Source organism: Canis lupus, chromosome 4 (genome assembly GCF_011100685.1).
Source record: "Canis lupus familiaris isolate Mischka breed German Shepherd chromosome 4, alternate assembly UU_Cfam_GSD_1.0, whole genome shotgun sequence".
Classification (NCBI taxonomy): domain Eukaryota; kingdom Metazoa; phylum Chordata; class Mammalia; order Carnivora; family Canidae; genus Canis; species Canis lupus.
Genome location: NC_049225.1, coordinates 52,618,845 through 52,643,843, shown reverse-complemented (window position 1 = coordinate 52,643,843; position 24,999 = coordinate 52,618,845). Strand labels below are relative to the sequence as shown.

Sequence of the window (24,999 nt, the reverse complement as noted above, 5' to 3'; positions counted from 1 at the left end):
ATGATGGAATGCACCATAGGCTGCAGGGATGTGGATAGAGGGCCAAGGTGCAATTCCAGGTATGTGGGCCCTACCTGCTGGGGGTGGTGGCTGGGCATGCAGTGGGCAGGAAGACAGACGAGACAGTTTACAGGAAAACGGTGTCAGTTATTGCAACTTTAATTTCTCTACTCATACCTCTCTCACCCCCCACCCGGCCACCTCTCAAAGGTAGAGATGTTTGGTACATGAACATATTGGAGGGAAAAAAAAAAAGGCATCAGAAAGAATCTCCTGGACACATGCTCCATTAGAAGGAAAGGGCAACGTCATCCACAATAGCAGATCGAGCACAAAGTGTGTTCCTAAATTTTTCACCTTGAACCCTTCCCACTGTGCAGCTGCACGTGAGAAATGTGATGGAGAGGTGGCGATTCGGTTTCTGGTCAGAACAGAGGGGAACTGTCCCTGTACTTTCAGAACCTGTGCAGACTTGGGTTAGAAATGCCCCGGGTGAGGGGGATCCCTGGGTGGCTCAGCAGTTTAGCGCCTGCCTTTGGCCCAGGGCGCGATCCTGGAGTCCTGGGATTAAGTCCCACATCAGGCTCCCTGCATGGAGCCTGCTTCTCCCTCTGCCTGTGTCTCTGCCTCTCTCTCTCTGTGTCTATCATGAATACATAAATAAATAAATAAATAAATAAATAAATAAATAAATAAATAAAATCTAGTTCATTTACAAAAAAAAAAAAAAAAAAAAGAAAGAAAGAAATGCCCCGGGTGACAAATGAACAAATTTTGTATGAGTCCCCTGTTTTGAAGCCATTTTATTATTACTTAAGAGCACCTGCTGGCGTGTGTGTACACATGCATGCGTGCGCGTAAACACACACACACACACACACACACACCACCACACCACCACCACCACCACCACCACCACTAGATATTCCCTGAATCTAGGACATTCTACAGCCTGGGCTAAGTCCCTATTTTCAGCCCTTCCTGCAACCCCCCCCCCCACCCCCCCCACCCAGGGGTCCAAATGCAGGCAAAGACACTGGGCCTTGCAAAAGGACTGCCTGCTGAAGTCACTGCGGGCCTTTTCTTCTCAAGCACCGCCTCCCCACTCTTGATTACAAACCCTATTCTACCTTATTTTGATAGCAAATCTATGTTTTAATGAGGGTTGTGATAGGCAGCTCAAGTACGGCAGATTTCTGCTTCCCTGTGTGTTATCTTTATTTAAACTCATTGTAAGCTATCCTCAGTTTGCCAGTCAGAGGTGTACTGAGGGTGACAAAGCACCATCAGCTGAAAAAGAGTCAGATTTGTATGACTGGGTGGCTCCCTTCATGGAGGCGGGCGGGACCCGTTGTGAGTAATATTGCTTGCAGTGCAACTCAGATTATTCTCCTCTGCCCTCTCAGATGGCTTTGCCAACGCTCTTCAAGGGAGGGACATAGGCAGGTCATACTAGGCATGACTGGCTGTGCTGGGTAGATTTGCCAGCAGGTTTCTGCAGAATGTTTAGCAGAGCCTGTCTGGAGTCAGAAAGTCAGAGCAATCAGGAGCTCAGGTCCTGGAATCACACAGTTTGGGTTCACTTTTGGCTCTGTCAGTAGCAGCTGTGTGACCTTGAGCAAACTGGGCCTGAATTTTCCCATCTATAGAGAGGGAAGAGCATTCTTCTTTGGAAGAATCAATATAAGGTTATATCAACGTAAGGTGTCTGGTGCAGAGTACATGTGTACTCTGTATAAATAACAAAATATACATACATGTACATACAATACATAATATACATATAAGAGGCAGGGCCGAGAAATCCCAGATGGATCTGCCACTCTCCCGCCCCCCTTCTCTACCAGAGAAGACGGCATGATGACCATTGAGGGAAGGCACTGTGGGGAACCATGCAGGCTGAGGGGTGAGGGGCACAGACCCTGCTGGGGTTGACATTCATCTCCACCATTTATGGGCTATGCCTACAGGCAGGTATTTCCTCTCCTTAAGCTTCAGTTTCATCATCTGTACAATGGAGATCATAATATCCTCATATTTCACTAGGAAGCTATGAGGATTAAATAAGATAAAGCATGCTCAGTGCTGAGCACAGTGCCTGACACATGGTTCGGTGCTAAATAAATGGTAGCTGATTATTTTATTGATCTTATTTCCCTGCCAGCTGGCTTAGGAATCCTGGATGCATCCCTTTTACCCCCTCTGAGTCAGACAGTGCTTGGGAGACGGAAAGAGGAGATGAATTTTTGAGCTCAGGAGTCTGAAGCCAGGTTTGGCCACAAGCTACTGCGGGAAGTCAAGCCCTATCATAACCTCCCTGACCTGGGTGTTCTCATCTGGAAAGTAGGGCTTCAAATGCCCAACACACAGTACTGCTATGGGGGATGAATGAGCTTGTACAGGTCAACAGTGTCAGCACATGAGAAGAATGTAAGACACAGTGGACCCATTTTAATAGGGTGGGGTTATTTTTCCTCAATGAATAGAGAGGTCACCTCAATTCTTGGTGACTTCTATTTTCCATACTCCATGATGGAGACAAAAATGGAACAATTTTAATATGAACCAGGATGCTCTAGTCTCAACTTGGGGTTTCTGGTTCCCAGAAGTCAGTCTTGGGACTTTGGTCTCCAGTGTTAACCTCAGGGCTTCCCGGTCAGGCCATGGCTCACCCACTCCACATCATCAGCCCCACACACGTTCACTCCAACACAGGCAACAGGAAGGGAAGGTTGAGTGACCTACTTCAGGAGAAGGCCAGTCCCGGGAGAGACCCTGCAGTGGAGAACTTGCTAGAGTCCACAAAAGACTGGTCTGATTATGGCGACCACAGGGAATGAAAGAGGAGAAAAGAGAAATGATGATATTAGTAAGTGGAAATAGTATTCTCAAGCAAATCCCAGGCCTGAGCAGAATTGTTGGCATTGGAAAGAGGACAGCTCAGGCAACTCCAGCTGAGAAGGGATGTGCGGGGCCAGGGGCCTGGGGGCCAGGGCCAAGGAGAGTGAACACAAAGGAACAAACAGAAGGAGGGCAGAGAGAAGCAGGCCAGCCCAAGGTGGATCCCTCACACCAGTGATGCATCTGCCTCAGGCCCTGGGAGGGTGAAGTCCGGGCATCCTGGGGGGCCTGGGTGGGGCTTACCTTGCAGGCTGTTCCCATTGGTGCTGGTGCAGGTGGGAGGCGGGGAGGTCTGGGGTCTGACAACTGGCGCAAAAGCACTCTTCTGTTTCACGGCTGAGACCATGTTGGCTGGTGAGAAGGAGAAGATGCCCGAGGAGCTGCTGCAGTTGGAGGGGAGGCTTGTGGAGGAGGCCATGGTGGGACTGGATGGCACGACTGAATGGGGCAACAGGAGAGGAGAAATCAGCACCTCTCCTGGCATCCTGAGATGAGGTGGCTCAGCCCTGTCCTTCACCCAGCCACCCGGCTCAGGCCACCCTTCCAGCATGAGCCTTCTCTGAACTCTTGGGATCTTATCTGCTTTCATCACTTGGTACTTGGCACATGCCACCTCTTGTTGGTGGTGATCTTTTATGTGATTATTGTGGGCCTACTATGTGCCAGGCAGTGTGCTAGGCACTGGGGCATCCCCAGGCCACATAACAAAAGTGCTCTCAAAGGGATAGAGTAGCATGAAACAACAACAAAGGTGAGCATGGCAAACTCTGCAGAGGCAGAGAAAAGAAGCAAAGAAGGCTTCGTGGGGGAGGTGTCAAGGGAAGCATTCTGGGTGGGACCTAAACTAAGACTCTAGCAAAGGGGCTGGTAATATCAGAGGCAGGAGGAGGCCAGCCTGAGACAGTGTGGTCACAGATGGAATGAGAGGTGTGAGGAAGAAGGGTAGGTTGAAGTCAATGCCAGGATTCCAAATTAAAGCACTGGCAGATGGTGGTGTGTATGTGTTCCTGTTCTCCCCATGAAGCTACGAGTTTCTTAAGGATACAACTGTACCTGAATGTCTCACACACACAGATATAGGTAGGTAGGAGGCCAGGTGGGTAAATAGACTGCCACAGGCAATATTTGTGGATAATGCAGAACGACGAGTCAAAGTTCCAAATTCTTTCTATCCCCTGTAGAGCTGTACACGAATACTTGTGAATTAATAAGCAGTAGGATAGGAGCTTTTTAGTAAATACTCACAGTCTAGTAGTAGTGAGGATGTGGATTACCAATGATGGGAGAATTTTGGCAATTCATGGAGGGAGGAAAACCTAGTTGCTTGGAGATATGAGTTTGGTGGAGGCACATTCTCTACCAACCACAGTTCTTTCAGCCTGGCCATTCATATTTCGTTAGTTGCTAATAATGTCATGGTTACTTCAGGAGACAGAGACTTTGTGCACAGTGAGTCCTCTCCTCTTGCGAGCAGTATTTTCATACACTCACCTATTTCCTCCATCTCTGGGAAAAATATGAATCCTGCCCAGTGACTTTCAGGCATTTAATTCAAATCCTAAGTACTTCCTTCTACTGTATTATTTTTCCCATTATGTAATAAACATTTCATATGGCTTTATCATTCACAAGAATCTTCATGCCTTTTTCATCTTATGTCACTGTCAAAGCAACCCTAAGTTGAGGCCTATTACATCCTTTTTACACCTGAGCAAGCTGAACAAGCTGAGACTCAGAAAATAGTTTAGTGACATGCCCAAGGGCCAGAGGCAGAATGTGATGAAGCCAGGAACCAGACTCAAATCCAGTGTCCTTTCCACTACACTACCCTACAAAGGAAACAATCACCGGGGGAAAGGACCCCCTTCCCATGAGCCCACCAGAGTCTAAATTGCTATGTAGGGGGCTGGCCTTCCCTTGGCCTACTGGCTGCAGAAAGAGGGAAGTGGGAATCAAATCCATCTGGGCAGCAACTGCCATCAGAGGGAAATGACCCCTTGGAATCAGCCCTCAGCACTGCACAATCCAAAGGCACCAAATGCTTGACAGAGCAGAACACTGGGCCGCCATCCTTGGAGTTTTCACCAACATGTTCTAAACTGTACTTTTTCTTTTAATGAGGCCAGCATTTTTATACATCTCTTAGGATTTGTAAATGTGAAAATACGCTCAATAATAACACCCATTTAAATTGCAAAACTCCTGCACTGGAGGTTTGATTTTTAAATATTCGTAGACTTGAAATCCTGCTGGTTCACTGAGGAAGGCAATTAATCTCGTTGGCAAATGCGATCATTATGTGTATTTAGAGGTGGGGAGTTTGAGGGGGGTGGTTCACAGAGGAAAGGCTGAAATATAGTCAAGCAGCTCCATTTGTTATAACATTATTAGTTATCAGCCACCACACCACAAAGTGTGTTCACCAGTGCAATGTCTTATTTTATTTTTTATTCTGTTCGGAATTTTTCAACATGAGTGGTTTATGAATAATTAAATATTATGGAGGCAAAAATTCAAATCAGCTGGGCTTTGTGTTTATTGTTTTATTTGCATTTATGCAGATAAAACCGTCCCATCTGAGAGCCTATTTGAGAATTTAATACTATATTTGTGAGCACTGAGGAAATCAATTAATGGAAATTAAATGTTGGAAGTTTCACAGTCTGACAGATGCAATCTCAGGCTGAAGTTGGTGGGTGTCTGCAAGGGCTTGGGAAGACAGCAATCCAAGCCCCTAAATTAAATTGCTACCATATAGCAATTAGTTTATTGATTTAATTAAGAATGCCACCTTTTAATTTTCAGGTCATGATTGAAACATTTTCTGATTGAGTAGATGGGAGAACACTGAAATGATAGATCTATGAGAAACAGTCTTTCAATGAATCAAATTCCTGAAACTGGTCTCATTGACTGGAACAGGCAGACCTAATGTATGCAGATTATTTGGGGGAATTCTAAAGGTACAACAAGCTGCTATTCCAAACAGATAAAGTGGAAATATGAAAGTTAGCACACACTGAGCATAAAAATTCACCAAGAAAGTAAAAGGCCTTAAGTATTACTTTCAGAAATAACCTTTCTCAAAGGCCAACAATGATCTTTCCTCTTTCAAAGATTAGAACATTTCATATTTCCACCATTAGAGACAGCATAGTTTTTAGGGTTTCTTAGCCACGACTCTTTAAAAAAAAATTGTGAGTGTTCTTTCATTTAACAACACATCTTCTATCATTCCACGAATGTCTAAGAGTTTGGCCTCATTTTACAAAACAGAAGAGTTACCCCACACTGTCCAAGATAAACTTGGTTATCTGTGTAAAAATCCCCAGAGGGAGATGGAGAGATTGTAGAGACGCAGCCCAGGACATTTATATGTAAAGATGCTAGTTCCCTGAGGTTCTTTAGGTGCAACCTGAATGTTGTACCAAAAAGTTCCTTAAACTAAACTTCTTTAAGGCAAGGACAATGCACCAAAAAGAATATTTTTTTCTTATGTATGTGTTTTTTTCATCTTGACAGATTTTTGGAAAAAATAAAATTTTTTGTTGTTGTTGTTTTTTGATGTTGCTGTTGTTTGGTTTTTAGTACATATCAAGTACAAAGGGAAAAGAACTTCAAGCGTTTAAAAAAAAAAAAAAGAAAAGAAAAAAGGAATCCTATTCCTAAAGGGAGACATTTTAAGTTTTAGCCTGTTTTGCCAATGCTACACGAGCAGCACCACTTAGGATCACTCTGTCATCACGGTGATTGAGATTTACTGACTGTGCGTCTTGTGGGCCAGACATTAAGGCAAGCTCATTCCATACATTATTTTATCAAAGTCTCACAACAACTGGTTGGGGTGGGTGTTAGTTCTCCTCCCCATTTTACAGATGAGCAAACTGAGGCTTGGAGGGAGAGAACTTGCACCAGGCCAAGTTCCAGTCAGGGAACTGGTAGGGAGCAGGAGTCAAAGCCATCTCCACTCTGACTCGAAGCTTGGGTTCCAGCGATGACATCCTACCGCTCTTTAGGCTTTTAGCAAAGTTCTGAAGACCAGGGAGACTTTAGGATGGGGAAGGTGAGCAAGGGAGGGCACAGATTTCTGCAGAAGACAAATGTCACCTTCAGTCGCATCCCCTGGTGGGGGCCCTGAGGCTGAGGAGACCTGCACAGTGGGGCCACACGCCGGCCACAGGGCCAGCTCTTGGGGCAAAAGCATGCGGAAAGGCAGGACCCACATCTCTACTTACTGGCATAGGGCGAGTTGGCAGCTGAGCCATTGAGGAAAGTTGGGGAGCCGCCCAAGTTGGACATGGCAGCCGTGCCGTATCCGTTCATGCTCGTGCTCACGGAGTTATAGTTGGTCTGCTGCGGGGTGGTGCTCGGCACGTACCCGTGCGGTGACACGCTGCTGGAGTTGCGGGTGAAACCTGAGCGATGGGGGCAAAACCAGGGGTGAGGGCGGCAATCCAGGAAGGCTGAGGGAGAGCAAGGTCTCCGTTTCTTGTCCCGCCGCGGCAGCCCAGAGGGAAGGGGTTGGGTGATTCATGTGCGTGGGTTGGTGGCGCTAGCTCTGTGATTAAAATGGGAAGCGAGCAAAACACACATTTCTTAGGAGATCATAAATACTTAGCAGGGCCGTGAGAAGTGGCAATGCAGGACCTATAAATTATCATTTTGGAGCAGAAATAAATCCCAATCTAAGAGATGTACCCTGGAGTTAACAGGTTCCTATTCCCTGGGCGAGGATGATGTGCTTTGGCCCCTCAGAACTTTAATTCCAACCCTCTTTGCGATCTGTCATTCGTGCTTTATGGGGAAAAGTCAAATGGAGAGATGGCTAAGTGCATGCATCCCTTCTAGCCTCTGAGACCACACGGCAGGGCGTGATAGCTCTAAACCAAATTCCACAGCAATATTTGATACACACAAACTAGGAAATCTCCCCATTTGGAAAGAAAAAAAAAAAACCCTGTTTTTCAATAAAAACTGTTTTGTGCCAAATATATGGTGATGGGGGGGTGGGCGGTACGGGGCTGTGTGGAGAAGCCTGAGGTTGGGAAGAGGCAGGGAAATAGGGAGGGAGGAAACAGGCTCCTGACCCTGATTGGTGGCCTGCGATGCTTCGGAGACATTGACAGCCAGTTGTCCACTGAAGGAATTCACGCCCATCATCCCTGCGTGGACCGAGGTGTTAGTGAGGGCCGGGAGCTGGCTGTGGTTGCGAGGGACACTGTACAGGGCCTCTGCGATGTCAGCTGCTCTCTTCAGAATAATTTCCTGCAAAGTAAAAGGAATACCCCTTTTAGCCACCCCTAGCCATACGCCCAGGAAAACCATCTTTTCCAGTGTTTATTATCTTCCAGGCACGGTGCTCAGGGCTTTCAGTGGTTTAACTGTGTTAACTTCTGCAACCTCTCAGCAAACCTGGGACAAGTCTTATCACCATTGGGCACATATCACAAATAGGGGAACTGAGGCTCAGAGAGACACGAGAGCTCACTTAAAGACAGTCACCTAATTAAGTACAGAGCTGGGCCACATAACCTTGTTCGTCTGGCTTTGAAGGGTCATTGTCTTAGCCATCCCTCACTGCATATGACAGCAGCCTGGGGTCTCCCTTTGCTGCCAGTAACACACAGGAGCACTGGTGTTCTACACACACACACACACACACACACACACACACACACAGGCTGCAGCTCATCTCCCCTGCTAAAGTTAAAGGCAGGTTGTAGATGACTACCTGCGTCCCCAATTATCAGTGGAATTGAGTCCCTTGGACACTGATTCAAGTGACACAGAAAAAGGAGTGAATGGTCGCTCAGACTCATAGTTTCCAGAGCAATCTGAATCATATACATAGAGTTGCTCTGTGAATAGGAGCAGACAATTCTATTCAGGCCTTATTATACGTTTTAGGAGAAGAAATCCAACCCCCCTTTTCGTCCTAAATTTGCTTGAAAACCTGAGAGGAATGAAGTAAAACATCAGTAACTCTCTTCCTCAATTAGGAAGTCCATTCCCACGGAAGATTCATTTTAAATAGAGTACCTTTTCTCGTAAGGAAAATGATTTCATACCAAAGATAATAAAAGATTTACAAAATAAGAGAGAAGAACTGAATAGCCTGACATGGCCGGATGACACTGAACTCATGCAAGTGGCTTTCATATTTTTCATCTTTTTTCAGCACAATAAGGAATCCAAGATCGTCAATGGAATGTGGAAGCCCACACCGGTTCGAGAGCCAGTAATGCTCACCTGGTTGTTGTGTGGCATCCCATACAGCGCCTCCACCAGGTCTGCGGCCCTTTTGAGGATTACTTCCTGTCAAGAGAAAAGCAGACACAATCCTCTAGTGAAGGCCAGTTGTTATCTTTTCACAAGATCACGTTCCAGTTCCCCCTGGCCATGCTTTGCTAACGCACTGCTTTAGAGGCAGTAGCTTGGGGAACCCCAGAATGGTGTTAAATCGCCAATTTATCCCTGTTCACATACACACTTAATTGAGTCAAAAGGTGAGCATCATTGGCACTGCAAGATAAAATACATCACTCAATAGTCTGCCATAGGCACGATAAAGCACTCATATGTTTATTGCTGAATACAATTGCGAGGTCATTTACTAGATTACTACAATCGATGTCATTCAGTGCATGTTATGAATCCTTAAGATGTGTTTATTTAGTACTTAATTGCTTATTCCAGGAACCATGACCTTATCAGACAGGTCATTTTCGAGGGATTTCCAATCAATCTTTGGCTACTAGAAGCATGTAGCATTAAACTTCTTTTGTTTATCTCCCTTGTGTGGCAGAGCCATGATATAAGGGAGTGATGGAGTAAATCCACATTTCTGAGGCAATGTGCTGTTTGTCAGAGGCTCTTACAAAAGGATTCTCCTGCCCCCGGAAGCACCAATTTTCATGACTGGCAGAGTCTGTTTCTTTTATAGCAATTCTTTGCTATTTCAGTATTGTTTGTCATTTTTCACATTTGTTCATTCATTCTCATCCTAGATATATGCCCTGCTTTTCATTCCAGTTGAAGAAAAAAAAATGTCTCCCTCTTTTCATTTAGGTAGGCTTCCATTTTTAGCTTGCATGCTTATTTCTAATAAATAGTGCACTCTACAAAAGTGTGTGTGGTGGTAATTTTTTCCTTCAACTAAAAGAAGTCGTTCTCTCTTCATTCTGCCCTAATTGTCTGCCCTAACTGGAAGAGGAAGAGGAAAGTTAAGCTTGTAAAATGGAGGCTTATCAGAGAATCAAACATAAAGGTATGGCATGATTATCAGAGGTGATTTGTAAAAAGATACCTTTATAATATTTTTTTTTTTTTTTTGCTGTGGGTAAAGTTGCAAAAAGAAGTTTAACTTTAAATATTTTACACAATAGATTTCTGCATGGAGAAGCAGTGCTATTCGATTTTCGTATACTGTAGACGCTGATCAGAAAATAGGGATGTAATTACATTCATTTTGCTGTCACCATAGCCTCTTCAAAAATCCTTGAACAACTCTTGAAATGACAAGCTTTTAGATACATATTAGCATTTTTCAATTTTAAATTTTCTATAATATAAGATAAAATAGTTGTCATACTGCAATAACTACTTATGACATATATAATGTCCTAAATTCAAAAATGAGAGAGAGGGGTTTTCAGTTCTCAATAAACATTTATGCTTGCCTTAAGTTGCTAAACCCCATTTATAAAACAGTTCAGTTATTTTTCATATAAGGAGTGAAAAGCATTATATAATCAATGGAGTTTGAATCAATACATCTGAAATAATTTCTTTATTTTTCAAATGCAAGCTACAAGATAATTTACCACTTTTTGTTTGCAGTATTGTCTGACCACAGCAGTTAATAATTTACTATGGTATGGTCACACTAAACCCTATCCCCATATCAAATTCGGCCTGTGCTGCTTTCACTAAAACCTCATGGCTTTATCTGGCTCTTAGGAAAGATTAAAACAAAATAGGATCAAGTTAGTTTATTTACTAAGATTTGACTTCTCTGGGTCTACATTCATTTATATCTCCAAATAAATATTTATGCCAGTGTTTGGGTTTGGCAGAGAAGGTATTTTTCTTTCTTTTCATTTTAGGAAGAAAACAAGCCTCCTGTTTGTCAAAGGCAAGATGAGGTGCAGTTGGAAGCTGCACTTGTGAATTTCAGTCTTGGAACACCATCTTTGAGGACTCTGAGCAGTGCTTATTTTAATTAATTTCACAGAACCAGGGAGGAGGGAAGTTCAAAATAAGCTCCAAGATCTTTGAAGTTTTCATAAATCTGAAAAAAATCCAACTACCACTATATGCTATACATTTTATTCTCATAATTCTCATATATTTTTGACGATAAAGTTTTCCAATGACACAATCCAATTGTTTCTTTTTCTGCTTGTTCAATACTCAGAGCTCTAACCACCATTAATCCTTTGAAAATGAAACATGCGAATCTTGCTTCATAAAGTTACATCCTTCTTCCATCCAAGGAGCTAGGTCATGCTTTCCCACTAGGCACATCGCCATAGGTGGGTCTGTAGCCCAGTATCACTTCAGACCAGCAGTCTTGTGGTGAGTGAACCTGGATTTCTTGTCCTGAGAGTGATTTCCTTAAATGATATCTTGCCCACTTAAAAATGTCCTTTACTGCAGTATCAACTTTGGGGTTTAAGGGACAGCCCACATTTGATTCAGTTTTGCCAGTGTGATTCAGCTTCTATTAGTTATTTCTGCAAATGGGAAGGGAAAAGGAAATTTCTGGGTCCTCTATGAGTTAGTGCAACGGACCTGGAAGGTGCTTGGATTTTGGTGACCAGAAAATTGCTCTCACCTCCATGTCATTACGCTCCCAGTGAACTAGCCCCCAAGCGTGTTTGTGTTGGGGATCTAATATATTGCCTTTCAATCAGAGCTGAGAGCCACTGAACACACAGACAGAACATGACGAGCAGGTCAGGAAAGCAATAAAGATTTTACAGAGCTGTCCAAGGTGCTAAATTTACTCAATAATGGGTTTGGCACCATAGTGTTAACCTCTCATTTACTACCAGTTTGAGGGACTAAATTGAAGTAGCTGACTTCATTTACCTTGAAATGTATATTTTATGACATTATGTAAGTAGATTGAAAGGGCACTGCAGGTTTTAACAATTTAAAGGCTAAAGCATGTTTAAGATGAAACTTGAATATTTATTGTATATTGCACTTAAAGTATATAGAATGTTAAAATGTATTGATTAAATTTGTAAAAGGCATTATAAAAATGACAGGTAGTATAAAAGATGTATGCCTTTTAAAATCAAATTGATAGTGTATGCTATCTCTTCTGTGGTCACAAGTGTAATTTTTTCGCAGTTTTATATGATAATTTGAAAAATCTGTAATTTCACATTAGGAAATGATTGAGCCTGGGATGTTAAAAAAAAAAGAAAGAAAGAAAGAAAGAAAGAAATTTCCCATAAGGGGAAGAACTGGATGTTTAATATAATCTTTTGTCTCTGAAATTGTTCCTAAAGTCTTATTTTTTGTGGCATTAGAAGGGAGTATAGTATAAGGATTCTTCCATGCTAATATACAATTTTAATATTTCTGAAAAGAAAGAGCACTTGACTAGTACTAATATCTAATTTTTCAAGGCATTTATTTGTCAGGAGAGATTTTCTCTTCTTTTCATAATGTTTAAAACATCTCCCTGTTTGCAGTTTAAAAGATGAAGGCAGAGATTAGATTCTTCTAAGATAATTAATCCTATCCTTAGATTAAAAAATATCCCAGTAGGGAATAAAGAAGACAAATACTAGTATCCTAAATATTGAAAAGCCCCAGAGTCTCCTTATAAGGCTAATGCTTGTTTTCCAATCTACATCCTGAGTCAGTATTTTTATTTTCATGCCCCTGGATCTCCTCTCTTAAAGAGGCAAAAAAATTTTTACTCTTTAAAAACAACAACTTTCACCAATCTATTTTCTCTCATAGTTAAAACCTTGTTTCCCCTATCCTGTTATGACCATTGGCTGATAATAATGTGAGTGAGGTTCTGCAAAGAAAAAAGGGGATAAGCTATATAGATTCTACAGGAACACTGGGGAAACCCAACTCCAAGAGAAACAGTTCAAGGCTAATTGTTATAGGTTTTTACTTATGTTTCAGAGCCTTTATAATAAAGATGTTGAATGGACTAGAAATAAGGAAGGAAGATTCATCTGTACTTTCTATGTTGCAACCCCATCAATTAACAAATTATGTTTGAGCTTCTTGTTGCCCCAGCAGTCAACAAACTGGTATTACTCTCCAGCACTTTTCAAGGCATATTATCTACTTAGAATTAAGGTACAGGGATCAATGGGCATTACAGAAGATTCTCCCTATCATCTGGTCCTACCCTCTCTATCCAATCTCCTCTCCCTACACATCTGAAGAATGGCTCTCTATTCTTGTCTAGCTAGTCCTCTCTAGCCTAGAAGCAAAATGTTGGCTCTTTCCCATCTCCAGGCCTTCATTCCTTTCACCTTTTCTTTATTTGGAATGCTGGCTTCAATCTGTGCCCATTTATAATGCCTTCTCATCCTCCAAAGCCTGGTGATAAAGGTGGTGATGATGGTTTGCTTAATGATAAAAATTACTGTCATTTGTGGAAAGTGGAACATTAACTCATTAGTCTTCACAGAGAGCCTCTTACGGTGCTGTCCACACCACCATTTTGGCAGATGAGGAAACTAAGAACTCAGAGAGGTCAGCCAACTTTCCCTGTGTCCACACAACTGACCACTGCCTAACTCAAGTGTTAGACATCACAGCCCAGGCTCTTGAGAATGACACTGTTCTATCAGAACGAATTCCCCTTCACCACAGCTTCTAATCTCTCTCATTCCTCTGAGAACAGTGCTGACTGTCCCATCCAGCACAGCACAGCACAGCAGTAGATGGCTGTGGGATCATTTTGCTCTGACTTTAACTATGTAAGTCTTCACTCTCTGTAAAGACTGTAGGCCCTTTGAGGCCATGAATATTTGATCACTTCTCTAAGCCCCTAGCACAATGTCCAGAAAAGCACAGGCCTTGAGAAATTTTCATTGAAAAGTTTATTCTAAGATGGTTTCTGATTTTTAAAAGTACATGCTTGATTTATATGATGAAATGACAAAGGCATATATTTGTCCTGGTTTATAAAAGCAGAAGACTTAAATTTGGTGTTCCATTTGGCTCCAGACCTTTTAATCCAATATATAAATTCCCCAAGGTCAAGTCTTGCTCACTGTGGGGGTTTTTTATGCCACCTTTTTTTCTTTTATGAATTTGCTCTTTTAGTCCTGCTGGCTTGTGCTTACATTTTAATTTTGTGATTAATATAATGAATCATGTTGGGTACAGACATTATCTCAAGTTATAGGCTGCTAGCAACATGAGGTTGGTCCTGATGTACATCAGCTTTTTATTAACTGTACTCTTAGACCCTTAGAAATACTTAGGTATTTGTACAGTCTTGGGAGCCAGGCATATAATGTCTGATATGCAGATATGGGTAATTCATCTTTCCTTTGGGTTCATGACAGTAGAATCTCTGGGGACTTTTCCCCTTCCACGTGAATCTTCTCTTTCAGTGTCTGCCCTCAAATGTGTAGGCAATAAGCTCATATTCACTGGTCATCTCTAGCCTTCTAGATTGTCTAACTGTCCAATTTGGAGTCCATTTATAAACCTAGTTCAGTGTTTTGAGTGATTCAAACCAAAATGAGCAGAGGATATGAACTGAACTTTCCTTCTTTCAGAGCAACTCATAAAGCCAGAGGAATGCCCCTTTACCAACCCAACATTAATTTTAAATTTCTGCATCAGATTTGAATCTCTGGGAACCCCCCCCCCCATAAAATTAAAGCCCAAGGATACTTCAGCAATTTAGGAGGACAATCTTTGCTTGGCTTTATGCTCGCTCAGGCGGGAAGTGTTTTGCAGGATATAGAAGAAAACAGAGGCTAAACTGCAACTTCAAGTTGACTTGGGTGGTTTCTGAGAAAGAACAATAACTTTCTGTCACTGCACATTTGCCTGATACCCATCTATCACCAATCTGCTTTGCTCTATCAGGGGATTCAAGAGGCAATGGGCCCGAATATCAGCAACATTAAATGAAGTGGAGTGGTACGATCACTCCTGGTTTGGAAGAGATAAGCACCCATCAATGGAATCAGCATGAATTTCATGTGCCTCCTCGCTCCAGAGTTTATCAAAGGGTCCAGATTTTGAACAGCATACCCAGCTCACTAGCCTCTGAGTTCTAGCTCTTTCCCTGCTTCCTTCTGAAAGTCTGGGTGACATGGCTGATCAGAACACCTGAAAGCTGAAAACCTAATTGGAAGTTCCTTGCAGCCCATTTCCCGCAGAGCTAGACATACAAAACAATAAATACTAGTTGTATCAAGAGGCGATATATGTGGAAGATGGTTTTACATCCCGAAGTCCTTCATGTTTATTCAGCCAAATGGAAAATTCTACAATGGCGGACTCTGCATTATAAAAAGTCATATAATGAGGGCTGGAGGGAAGGAGTAAAACAAACCAAAATAATACTTGAGTGCTCTTTAGTTTCCAGTCCTCTGAGACATTCCTCAAATTCTTCATTTTTCTGGTAATATGAATTCTTGAAAGAGAACTGACCGCAGATCATTAGGAACCTTTAGTGTCACATTTGAAGCGCTCTTTACTCAGAAGCCCTATGACTGAGAGGAGTCACTTACATTTAGCATGGATGTAATTAAACATGTTTCTGTTGAAAGGGGCATTCTCATTATGGCTAAGGACCACTTTAGAGTAAATTGAAATGGAAAGGAGGAGCATACATGAGGTGTAGGTAGCAAGTGGTTATTTCTAGGGAGGCATAAAATGCCAAATGTGTAACGATTATATTTTACAACCTTGCATTCTAAAGACTTCATAGTATTTTATTATATAAGAAGCTTTAGCTGAAGCTTACTGAATGTTTTAGCACACACTCACTGTCCATAGCCTTTAAAGAAAAATAAAAGTCAAGCCACAATTAAAATCTGCAGAAATTTCCAGAACAAAGGAATTAAATGATCCAAAGGGTCTACTGCTATTAATACAAGAGGCATTGGAGGCATTCTAGTCCAGTCTAAAGAAAATGTGGGGGGACTTCTGAGCCTCCTCTAATTTTAAAGTTGATTTTATGTTCAGATTAGATGAGAGCCCTCTCTTTCTTCTCAAACATATTATTATGTACCATCAGGCCACGTGGCTAGAGGCACACCAGAAAGCTGTGCCTTTGTTGCAAACATGGTATAGAAGGCTTCTGAATCACATGAAATTAAAGTAGGTTGTAAGCTAAGGCAGCTGTATCAACGTAAGACATACTAACTTACATGATTGACTTTTACAGTGGAAAGCAAAAGGCTGTTTTCAAGCAGCCGTTATTGCCTCAATGGAAAAAAAAATCAATGAAAGTGAAATGAACAAGAGATTTTGTCTGAGTTGCAGTTAATACCACTGAAGAGCTATGGATAATAAAAGGTCAACAAATAAATTAGCCAGAGTGTTATGAAATGAATGATTTGGCTTATAATTTTATTGAGTGAAAATTGTTCGCTGCCTATTAGACCAGGTAATTTTTATCTGGTGCCCCAATTCCTGTTCCGTAAGCAATAATATAGTTGTAAGAGCTGTCGGTTCGATCGTGTGACCTCTGAGAAGCTGGCTAGGACAGCTGACTACTATGATGGATAACTAAGGTTGGTCTCCACAAGGTGCCAAACCTCCCTTCCCTCCTGCAAGGGGATCTCATAAAAGAAACATTACAGCTTGATTCATTTTACCAAAATGTTCGACTTTTCAAGTGTCAGCAGTTAAGTATAAATTGTGAAACCAGGTATTCCTGAGAAGAGTTATGACAATGGCTTTCCTCCCTCTTTTTGGTCTCCTGGCATTCTCTTCTAAATGGTGTCATGGTAATTGGTGAATGGGAGCCTGGGGTGCTTCCCGCCACAAATACAGTGAAAAATGGTGTCTGCACCCTTGTGAATATGACCTGCTTGGAGGTACAGAGCTGAACTTGGTAACCTCTGGCCGGCTCTTCTTATTCCAATTCATTGTACTGGTTTAAGACCGACGCTCTGGGTTAGGTCCTGCTGAGTGGCCTTGGAAATCGACTTTCTGATCAGGATAAAAGTCTCTGCTTAAAGAGAAGGCTATGGACAGAGGTGCCTTTTTCAGGGGTAGGTTGTAAAGTCAGCACATGAAACAAAAACTGCCTACAGTCAAAATTACCCTTGAAAATCTTTTAAGTCGCCAAGGCCTGGGCTCTTAGAAATACAAAAGCCGAAAATTAACTACTTCTGTTTCTCTTTGTCTTTGGATTGTGGCTTCCTTTTCCCTAGGGCAAAGCAGAATAAATATCTGGCCTGAAAGTAAAAGGACCACTGAGTAAACATAGAAATTTACTGCCATACCTGTGTATGTGTACGTCTCCATCTATGTCTAGGTGTTTGGTGTGTGTGTATACAAATGTACATGTATATTTATATTTTGGGACAAGTATGTATAGTTAAACTTGAGTAAGTGATATGTGCATGCTGGAACTCTGTTGTACTTTAAGGATTATCAAAGGGAGGCAAAAATATAGTTTGCTTTGCTTCTTAAATTGTTGAACATCATCAGTTATGATACGCACCTCCAGATGAACGATATCTGTAAATTCCCAAAGCTTTACAGATGGTCCTGAGTATAACTGCAATTAAAATCCACTGCCTCGAGACTGCTGGGGCTGTTCTTATTACTCTGATGCTTAATTGAAGTGTAACTTAAGGCTGAAGACCTACCTCCTAGTGTCTCTGTTTCTAAGAATTCAGTCCAAGAGGAGGATTTTGGATGGTGGGGAAATAGCCATGAGTAGCCCCTTGTTCCTCCTGTGACTTCTCCCTGAACTAAGCAGTGATTACATTCAATGCCCCAGTCCACAGGGTGTGATGTCAAGTAGGATAAACGTGGTCACCCTCCTCGAGAGCTCAGTGCTAAAGAACTCGAAAGAGGTTCCAGAATTCAGCTGATATTACATGTCCCGATGACAATGAATCTGCTCCAAAGAGAAAAAGAATTATCTCCCATGTTTATATGTGCATGTTTTTAATTCACACTGCCAGCTGCCACTTTTGCTTGGCTCAGCCTTTTTGGAGCGAACTTCAGTCCATGCTACCATTTCCCTCTTCCTCCACTGCATCCCCCCATACCTTTCCCCATCCAGCCCTGGCCAAGCTTGAGGAATTTTTTAGGATTGGATTGCAAAATGGCCTTTTTTCCTTAAAATTCTTTTTTCTTAATTCTAGGAGGCAGTGCTTAGGGATCCTTGCTCTGGGGTTCAATATAGCTGGCTCAAATACCTGCTCCGGCACTTGCTACCATTGTAAATGAGTGCCTCTGTTTCTTCATCTGTAAAGCAGAGTTAATGCCAGCATCTGGCTCAGTGGACATATAGTTAGTGCTTTACTGAGCAATAGCAAGCCCTAATATTGATAACCTTCACTTGTTTTCCAGAAAACTTTGGCAAATTATTTGCATTCTTAGAGTCCATGTGCAGTATGCACCTTGAGTGCTATTTGAGATACAGTCCTATTTACAAGACACTGAAAGATTCTGAACAGATTAACAGTGAGGAAGTCTGATGAGGCAGACAGCCTGCATTTACTGGCTGCATAAGCTTGAGTAGATTACTTGGCCTCTCTGAGCCTTGATGTCCTCATCTCTAAAATGGGCCTGATACAATAATGATCAGCAGAGTAATTGACCAAAAATAAGTCGAAGGGAAAATCATAGTTCTTGTGAGGATCATGGGCTTTTTAAAATGAAGCCACAATTTTCCTCCCCTCAAAAATGCATCCTCCTAACCCCCACACACGATTCTACATTCAATCACAGGGGTGCACAAAAAGAGGCTAAACTCCCCTGATACAAGAAGCATAAGTAGAGGGCACACCAAGCCTCTAAATCGAGCACATTATCAAAATAGGCTGTGGAATTTGCCTATAAGGTTTCTGGCAGATAGAGGGGAGAGAAGAGGAAAAGGGGCTGCATTCCAGAGTGCAGTCTTCTCTTTTGACAAGAGAATGCAGAGACAAAGTGTTTCTTGTGTTCAAACCCAAGTGTGCTTTTTCTAAAAGTTCAATATACCATATGATTTGCTTTTGTTTCCGTATTTTTGTTTGAGTAGAGTCATTTGGGTTCCTGAATATAATGCTAATAGAGTTTCCTCAAATGACAAAAATAAATGAATGCCCAAGGTGAGAGGGTGGCCAGTGGCACAGTGTGGGAGATAAAGATGAAAGGTTTTTCTTTACCCTTTTCTGAAACCCTTACTCATCCCCCTTTCTGCTAACAGGCAATGTGGTTATGCAAAGATTTCTTATTTGTATTTTCACTGATGCAACTGCAGGTTTTGAATCATGGATAGTCTTTGCATAAAGACTAAAACAATAAAAGCATAATTAGAATGCATTGTATACAGCCGACTCCAGTTATATTTTGCCCCAGCACTGTATTTATGATAAATCACTAAACACGAACGCTCTTTAGGGAGGGTGATTTTGGGTCTTGTCTCTCCATTGAGCAAAAACAGTGCCTGTGACTAGAGTCTGAATTTCAATTCTGCAAGTGTACAGTTGAACTGAATAATATTTGGCACAATGCAATGCACAACTGAGCCACTAAATGGCTGATTTACTAAATTATTATTAGATGAGGCCTTGCTGTTCCAAATGAAAGTGCAGTCACTGTCTTCCTTCATGGTGTGTTCAAATTGTTCTGTGTTTAAATATTCAGCATGAGGCTAATGTGAACTGATGAACTGAGACTATAAACATTCACTTTCAATACAGATAGAGCGACAGAGATGCAACATATCATGTGGCCTGCGGAGGTGAAAATGATTTATATTTAAGGATGTTGCTGCCTGTTTCCATTACTTCAAGGTACTCTTAATTAGCATGGTGTTGGAAATGACTAATTCCCATGTACAGGAAGAGCAGACTCATGGACGATGAGATTTTTTCACATGCCAATGAAGGAGAAGCTTCCATAAAAGATCTGCTGTCTGTGTAGTCTAGAATTTTGAATTTTATCTGTGGCAGGCTGCATAGCTCCAGCAGAGTTAACAGGTCTGCTGGAAGAACTGTTTTTTGACATTTGAGGTTTTGTTTTGTTTTGTTTTTTCCCTAGACCCTCCCAAAGGGTATCTATAGTCTATCCTTGGAACCATCCATTCCTCAGCAATTCACACCCCTTATGATCCAGGTCTACTTTACAGCCACCCCGGCAGCTCTCCCCACCTCACTGGCTTCTTTACTGACACCTGCTGGAATGAAGAACAACCCTTTGCTCCTTGGAAGAATATAACCCTCCTTCCCCCCTCCCCTTTGGGGGCAGTTATAGGCAAGCACTTAAAATACTGTGATCACTTACAGTAGATTAGAATTTTTTATTGGTGCCGTGTTGCCATAACAACATGAAGACAGCAGATGACTTAAGCTAAGCTTGCAAAGCAAAAGGCTGCTCATCTGGCAGTTAAAATGAATACAGTTCATTTCACAAGTTTCCCATATGGACTCTTAGTGTATGGTAATGAGGAGACCATATGGTGAGAGAAAATGCACTGAGAACAATTGGGTTCCACTGGCTGAGTGGGAAGTTGGGAGGGAAAACCCGGGTGAGAGATTCTGGTGTGTGTGCTCTCTGGGTTCAAGGTTTGCTTGAGGTTGGTTTTGGGTTTTGTTTGGGATGGTTGTTTTCCATAGGGGCTTCGCATTTCTTAATCCGCTCCTTAATATGTCGGCTGTGCAAAATGACAAACATCTTGCAAATTTTGCAATATCATTCATCACAAACTGTCAGCAGTGTTTGCAAATCTGACTTGCAAGATCTTTTAAATGTGTTGTTCTTAAAAGGCAACAGTACTAAGTTTTTAGACAAAGTGCAGGAAAATTTAAGCACTTCTGACAAGCAGAAACATTAACAGTAATCATTTTAAAAACACTCGCATCTTTTGCCTGCATGTTTAGCTGTAAATAATGCTAGAATGTATAAAAGCTTTAAAGTAAAAATGTAATAAATACTTTTTATTATGTTTCATAAAGGATAAAAAAAATGCCGGGAGCCATGCAAATGCGTTATCTATACATGTGAACGTATAGAGATGGATGGCTCCCACTCTCCGATGGCTCCCACTCTCCTTTCTACTAGCCAGATTGGAGACCTGGGAGGACAGCTTGAAAAAGGCTCTGAAGTCAATTCTGTACTATACATGCTTCATAAAAGATGAATATAAATGCATTAGTTAGACACGGTGAGCTAAATTAGAAGGTCAGGCAGGGCTGGGAGGGCTGAAAAATCACACAACCAATGAGTGTAATTACTCTTTTTTTAAGTCTATTAAGTGGTGTTGTTCTATCAAGGCTCAGGGGTATAGGACATGAAGAACAAGATAAAGTAATGTGTATTTATTACTCCCACTGGATCAATTTACCAGATATTTTCAGCTCCATAAAGCAAAATACACAAATGCCGCCTTTGTTACTTTTCTCAAACTGCTTTATTTTTTTTCTCTAAAAGAGGGATTGGCTCTTGCAGAAAAAAAAAAAAAAAAAAGTTTGCCCCATGGAGGTCCCCAAGCCAACCCCTCTCAGTAGGGGGATGAGAGAAAGCTGGCAAGAGTTTAAGTAGGGTAGGAGTGAGGTGGAGGCAAGGGGTGGGGGGGGAGGAGCTGTCACCTCAAGACAGAATGATTCGGGTTTCCAGATCTGAAGGAAAAGTGGGACCATGGCGCCGCAGTACCAGTGAGGTCATCAAGCCTGAGGCCTCACCTTTTGGTTTCCCCCTGAGCTGGCTGTGAAGTCACTGCAAGTCACCAGCCCTCTGGAACCCTGACTCCTGTGGAACAGGGAGCACCCACCTTGCAGGGACTGGAGTCGGAAGTCATGCTGGACCCCAGAGGGGCCTCCTTGCATAAATGATCTCACTAACGCCCAACAGCAACACTGCAGGGCCACGGCAAGAAGAAGGAGAAACAGAGGCTGGAGAGGCTGAGTCACTGCACAGAGCAGTGGATCTGGTTTTCAAACTCCATGTCTGAACTCAGGGCTCACTCTCTAGGCCTCTGTACTCTCCGAATACCTAGATAAAGCAGTGCCAGGGGCACTATTGGTGTGAAGTCAGGCAGCCTGCTCCCTGGGACTCACTGCGGACACATGGGGTGCCGGTGAGTCTCACCAACTCTCCCCGCCTTTGTGCCAATGCTCGCTGACCACTCAGGAAGACAACTGGTAAACTGAGAGGGGCTGGAGACACCTCTGGCCTTCAAAATGGAGACAACTCCTCGTTCTGTGTTTCTGCATTGCATTACGCATGCCAGAGTCTCAAAGACTCTGACTGACCACGATCCCCATCCCCTCACCTCTACACTATATGCGAAGTCAACCTTCACCCCAAAGTCGGTCACATGTTCCTCACCCTCCTGCCAGGATCCAGAGAGGGAAGAAAGTCTGTATGAAACAGGACAGAATGTTTCCATTTAAAATTTTAACCCACCCCTCTCCCTGTGCACATGAAAAAGGAAACCCAAAGACACCTGGGCTGAGGATAATTATGGTATTTTAGATCTGTGCATACGGCCACTATCACTAATGGTGATTTCAGGGACAAAATGATTTATGGAGAAGGATTCAGCTTGCTCCCATTTTCTCATTTGGTAAATGGGAATGATGTCTGCTTTCCCAACTTTTTCCTAAGACGGGCTCCAATAAAACAAAGCATGTACAAGTTCTTTGAAAAAGCACCAGCCGGTATACAAAGGCATATTATTATGGAAAGCTGTCTGCTTGGTCTTTGGAGCAGTTTCATTTGACAGAATATGTGGGTGGTTGTATGAATCTAGCTTTGTCTATTCACAAACACATGGGTTTAATAAAGTGCAGTTTGTTTTTTAAGGTGTGTGGTCCATGGCTCACTGAAACACTCCTGTTTGACAAACACTGACCATGATTCTAAGAAAGGTGGAGCCCATTTTTATCCTCCTAACAATGGACAGCAGGAGTATAAATCTCCCAAGTCCACAGGAATACCTCAAGCTGGCTCCATCCGCCACTTCCTGACCCTGCTCTTGAACTCTCACTCCACCTTAATGCTGCGAGCCAGGCGGACAGGCACTCTGATCTGAGTCACACAGCGAGCTTCCTGGGGTGGGCTCCGGCCAGAGCCCTTGCACAGTCCAGTGGCTGGTTGCAGGCTGCCGAGTGTTTCCTTAACACACAAATCCATTGTGTCCTGATTACTCCTCCCAAACCCGGGAAAAGAGGGCTGGGAATTTCACCATCAGGCCACCGGGGATGAAGTGACACGTGCCTGTGCTGTTTGCTCAACATTTCTGAACATGATGTGCAACTATAAAAATGTCTAAAAGTACACAAAACTCAGCCCTATATTCCTATTTCTCTTATTTCTTTATGAATAAGAAAACTTATTTCCTGGTTTCTTTAGACCTTAATTTTTAAATCAGATTTATCTTCTGGTTTTTTGATAAATATTTACAGAGAGGCAACTGCGAGCTAGAGCGCTGTGCTAGAGGGTGACCACAGGATTGCCTCTTTTTATCCTTACATGATCCCTGTGAAGTCAGCATGATTATTGTCCCCATTTTATAGATGAGAAACTGAGGCACCGAAGATAAATCACACATTCAACTGCTCACCAGGATTAGGATTTCCTGCTCTGCAGAGATTGGATGGAAGAGCCCTCAGAAGCAAGGATGCCTCTCTTACTCAGCTGGCAAATAATCGTAGCTACCTTCTGTTGAGTGCTAAATAAGTGGTTAAGATCACAATCAGAAAAAGTAGAAAATGTTTCCATCACCATTTGATAGAGAAGGAAATTGAGGCACAAAGAGGTAAAGAATTTTGGAGAAAAAAAAAGAATTTTGACCACAATTGCATGGCTAGTAAGTGCCTTTGATCTATCTGTTCTACCCCTACCAATCTGACTCTCCAGTTCCTTTAGCAGATTCTAGAGACATCAAATGCCCAATGTAAAGTGAAGACCATCCCCACATGGAAAGATTAAGAGAAATCTGGCATTGTGGCCATGCCTTCTTTGTACCACTGAGACACCCATGGCACTGACCATTGGGTGGACACACATCGATCACATCATTGTGCTATAAAATGACCAATTACAGTCCCATAGAAAATGCATGGGAGCTAGATTCTTGCTAGGCAGAGGGACTTAAAATAAATCTCTCCAAGGCACATCTACACTAGAGAAAGAGATTGCCATTCACTATCACTATGAGATTATTTCATTGCTTACCAAGAATAAGGCAGGGTGAAAGAGAAGGATGTGTAAGATGGAGGCCTGACACATCATATGATTTTTTCCTAAGGTGAAATGCTTTCAGTAAGTTTTTCCTGAAGTAAACAGCACCAGGCAGAAGGTCCTTGGAACCTGAAGGTTGAAACTGAAGCCTGTGTGTCTCTTGCCCCAGGTCTAGGTAGAGGGGCTGCTCTTGCTGGTCACAGGTCTTCCTCTCTTTAATCAGGGGTGTCCCTCTCCTCTCTTACTGGCTCCTTTCGTCTGTGCATCAGCTACGGGGACACCTTTCTCCTGAGGCCTGTATTGACAGGTGGCTCTGCTCCCCAGGGCACCAGGCACACAGGTAGGATTTGATGATAAACTGATCCCCAAAAGAAGTCGGCTGAGCATAAGTGTTTTACAAGAGAAACAGACCTAGAAATGCCATATCTCCAGTCTTACTCTGGCAAGGAGAGCATCCCTCATCTACTCATTCAATTTATCATAGTTTTCATTTGTGTAGTAAATGCAACTTCCTTTTACTGTCAGTAAATGGTGAGTGGTAGTTCCACTATATCTGTACTTTGAAATTCCTTAGCATTTAACTGTTAGTTAATATAGTAGAGACTCTGAGTCCTCCCAGAACTTTAGTTGTACTTTAAATGTACCTGTTACTTCCTGTTATGATTTAGTTATGTGCTGTGATCTCTCTGATACAAGGATATAGAGATGGAAATGCTGCCAACAGTGCCAAGA

The 24,999-nt window shown here is 42.4% G+C and overlaps 1 protein-coding gene across 10 annotated transcripts in view; it reads right to left on the bottom strand.

Annotated features, from left to right (window-relative positions):
* Positions 1-24,999, bottom strand: part of EBF1 (EBF transcription factor 1) — a 392,195-nt gene that overhangs the window by 7,919 nt on the left and 359,277 nt on the right. For 4 of the 10 annotated variants that reach the window (XM_038534887.1, XM_038534888.1, XM_038534889.1 and 1 more), the window contains exons 13-17: positions 9,151-9,216; positions 7,989-8,166; positions 7,137-7,316; positions 3,145-3,339; positions 2,746-2,814 (exon numbers count right to left, since the gene is read on the bottom strand). In XM_038534887.1, coding sequence (XP_038390815.1) covers positions 2,747-2,814; positions 3,145-3,339; positions 7,137-7,316; positions 7,989-8,166; positions 9,151-9,216 — 687 coding nt within the window. In that variant the 3' untranslated portion in view covers position 2,746. Of the gene's footprint in view, positions 1-2,745; positions 2,815-3,144; positions 3,340-7,136; positions 7,317-7,988; positions 8,167-9,150; positions 9,217-24,999 lie in introns of those variants that run through there. The other 6 variants (XM_038534891.1, XM_038534892.1, XM_038534893.1 and 3 more) reach the window with 2 other exon arrangements.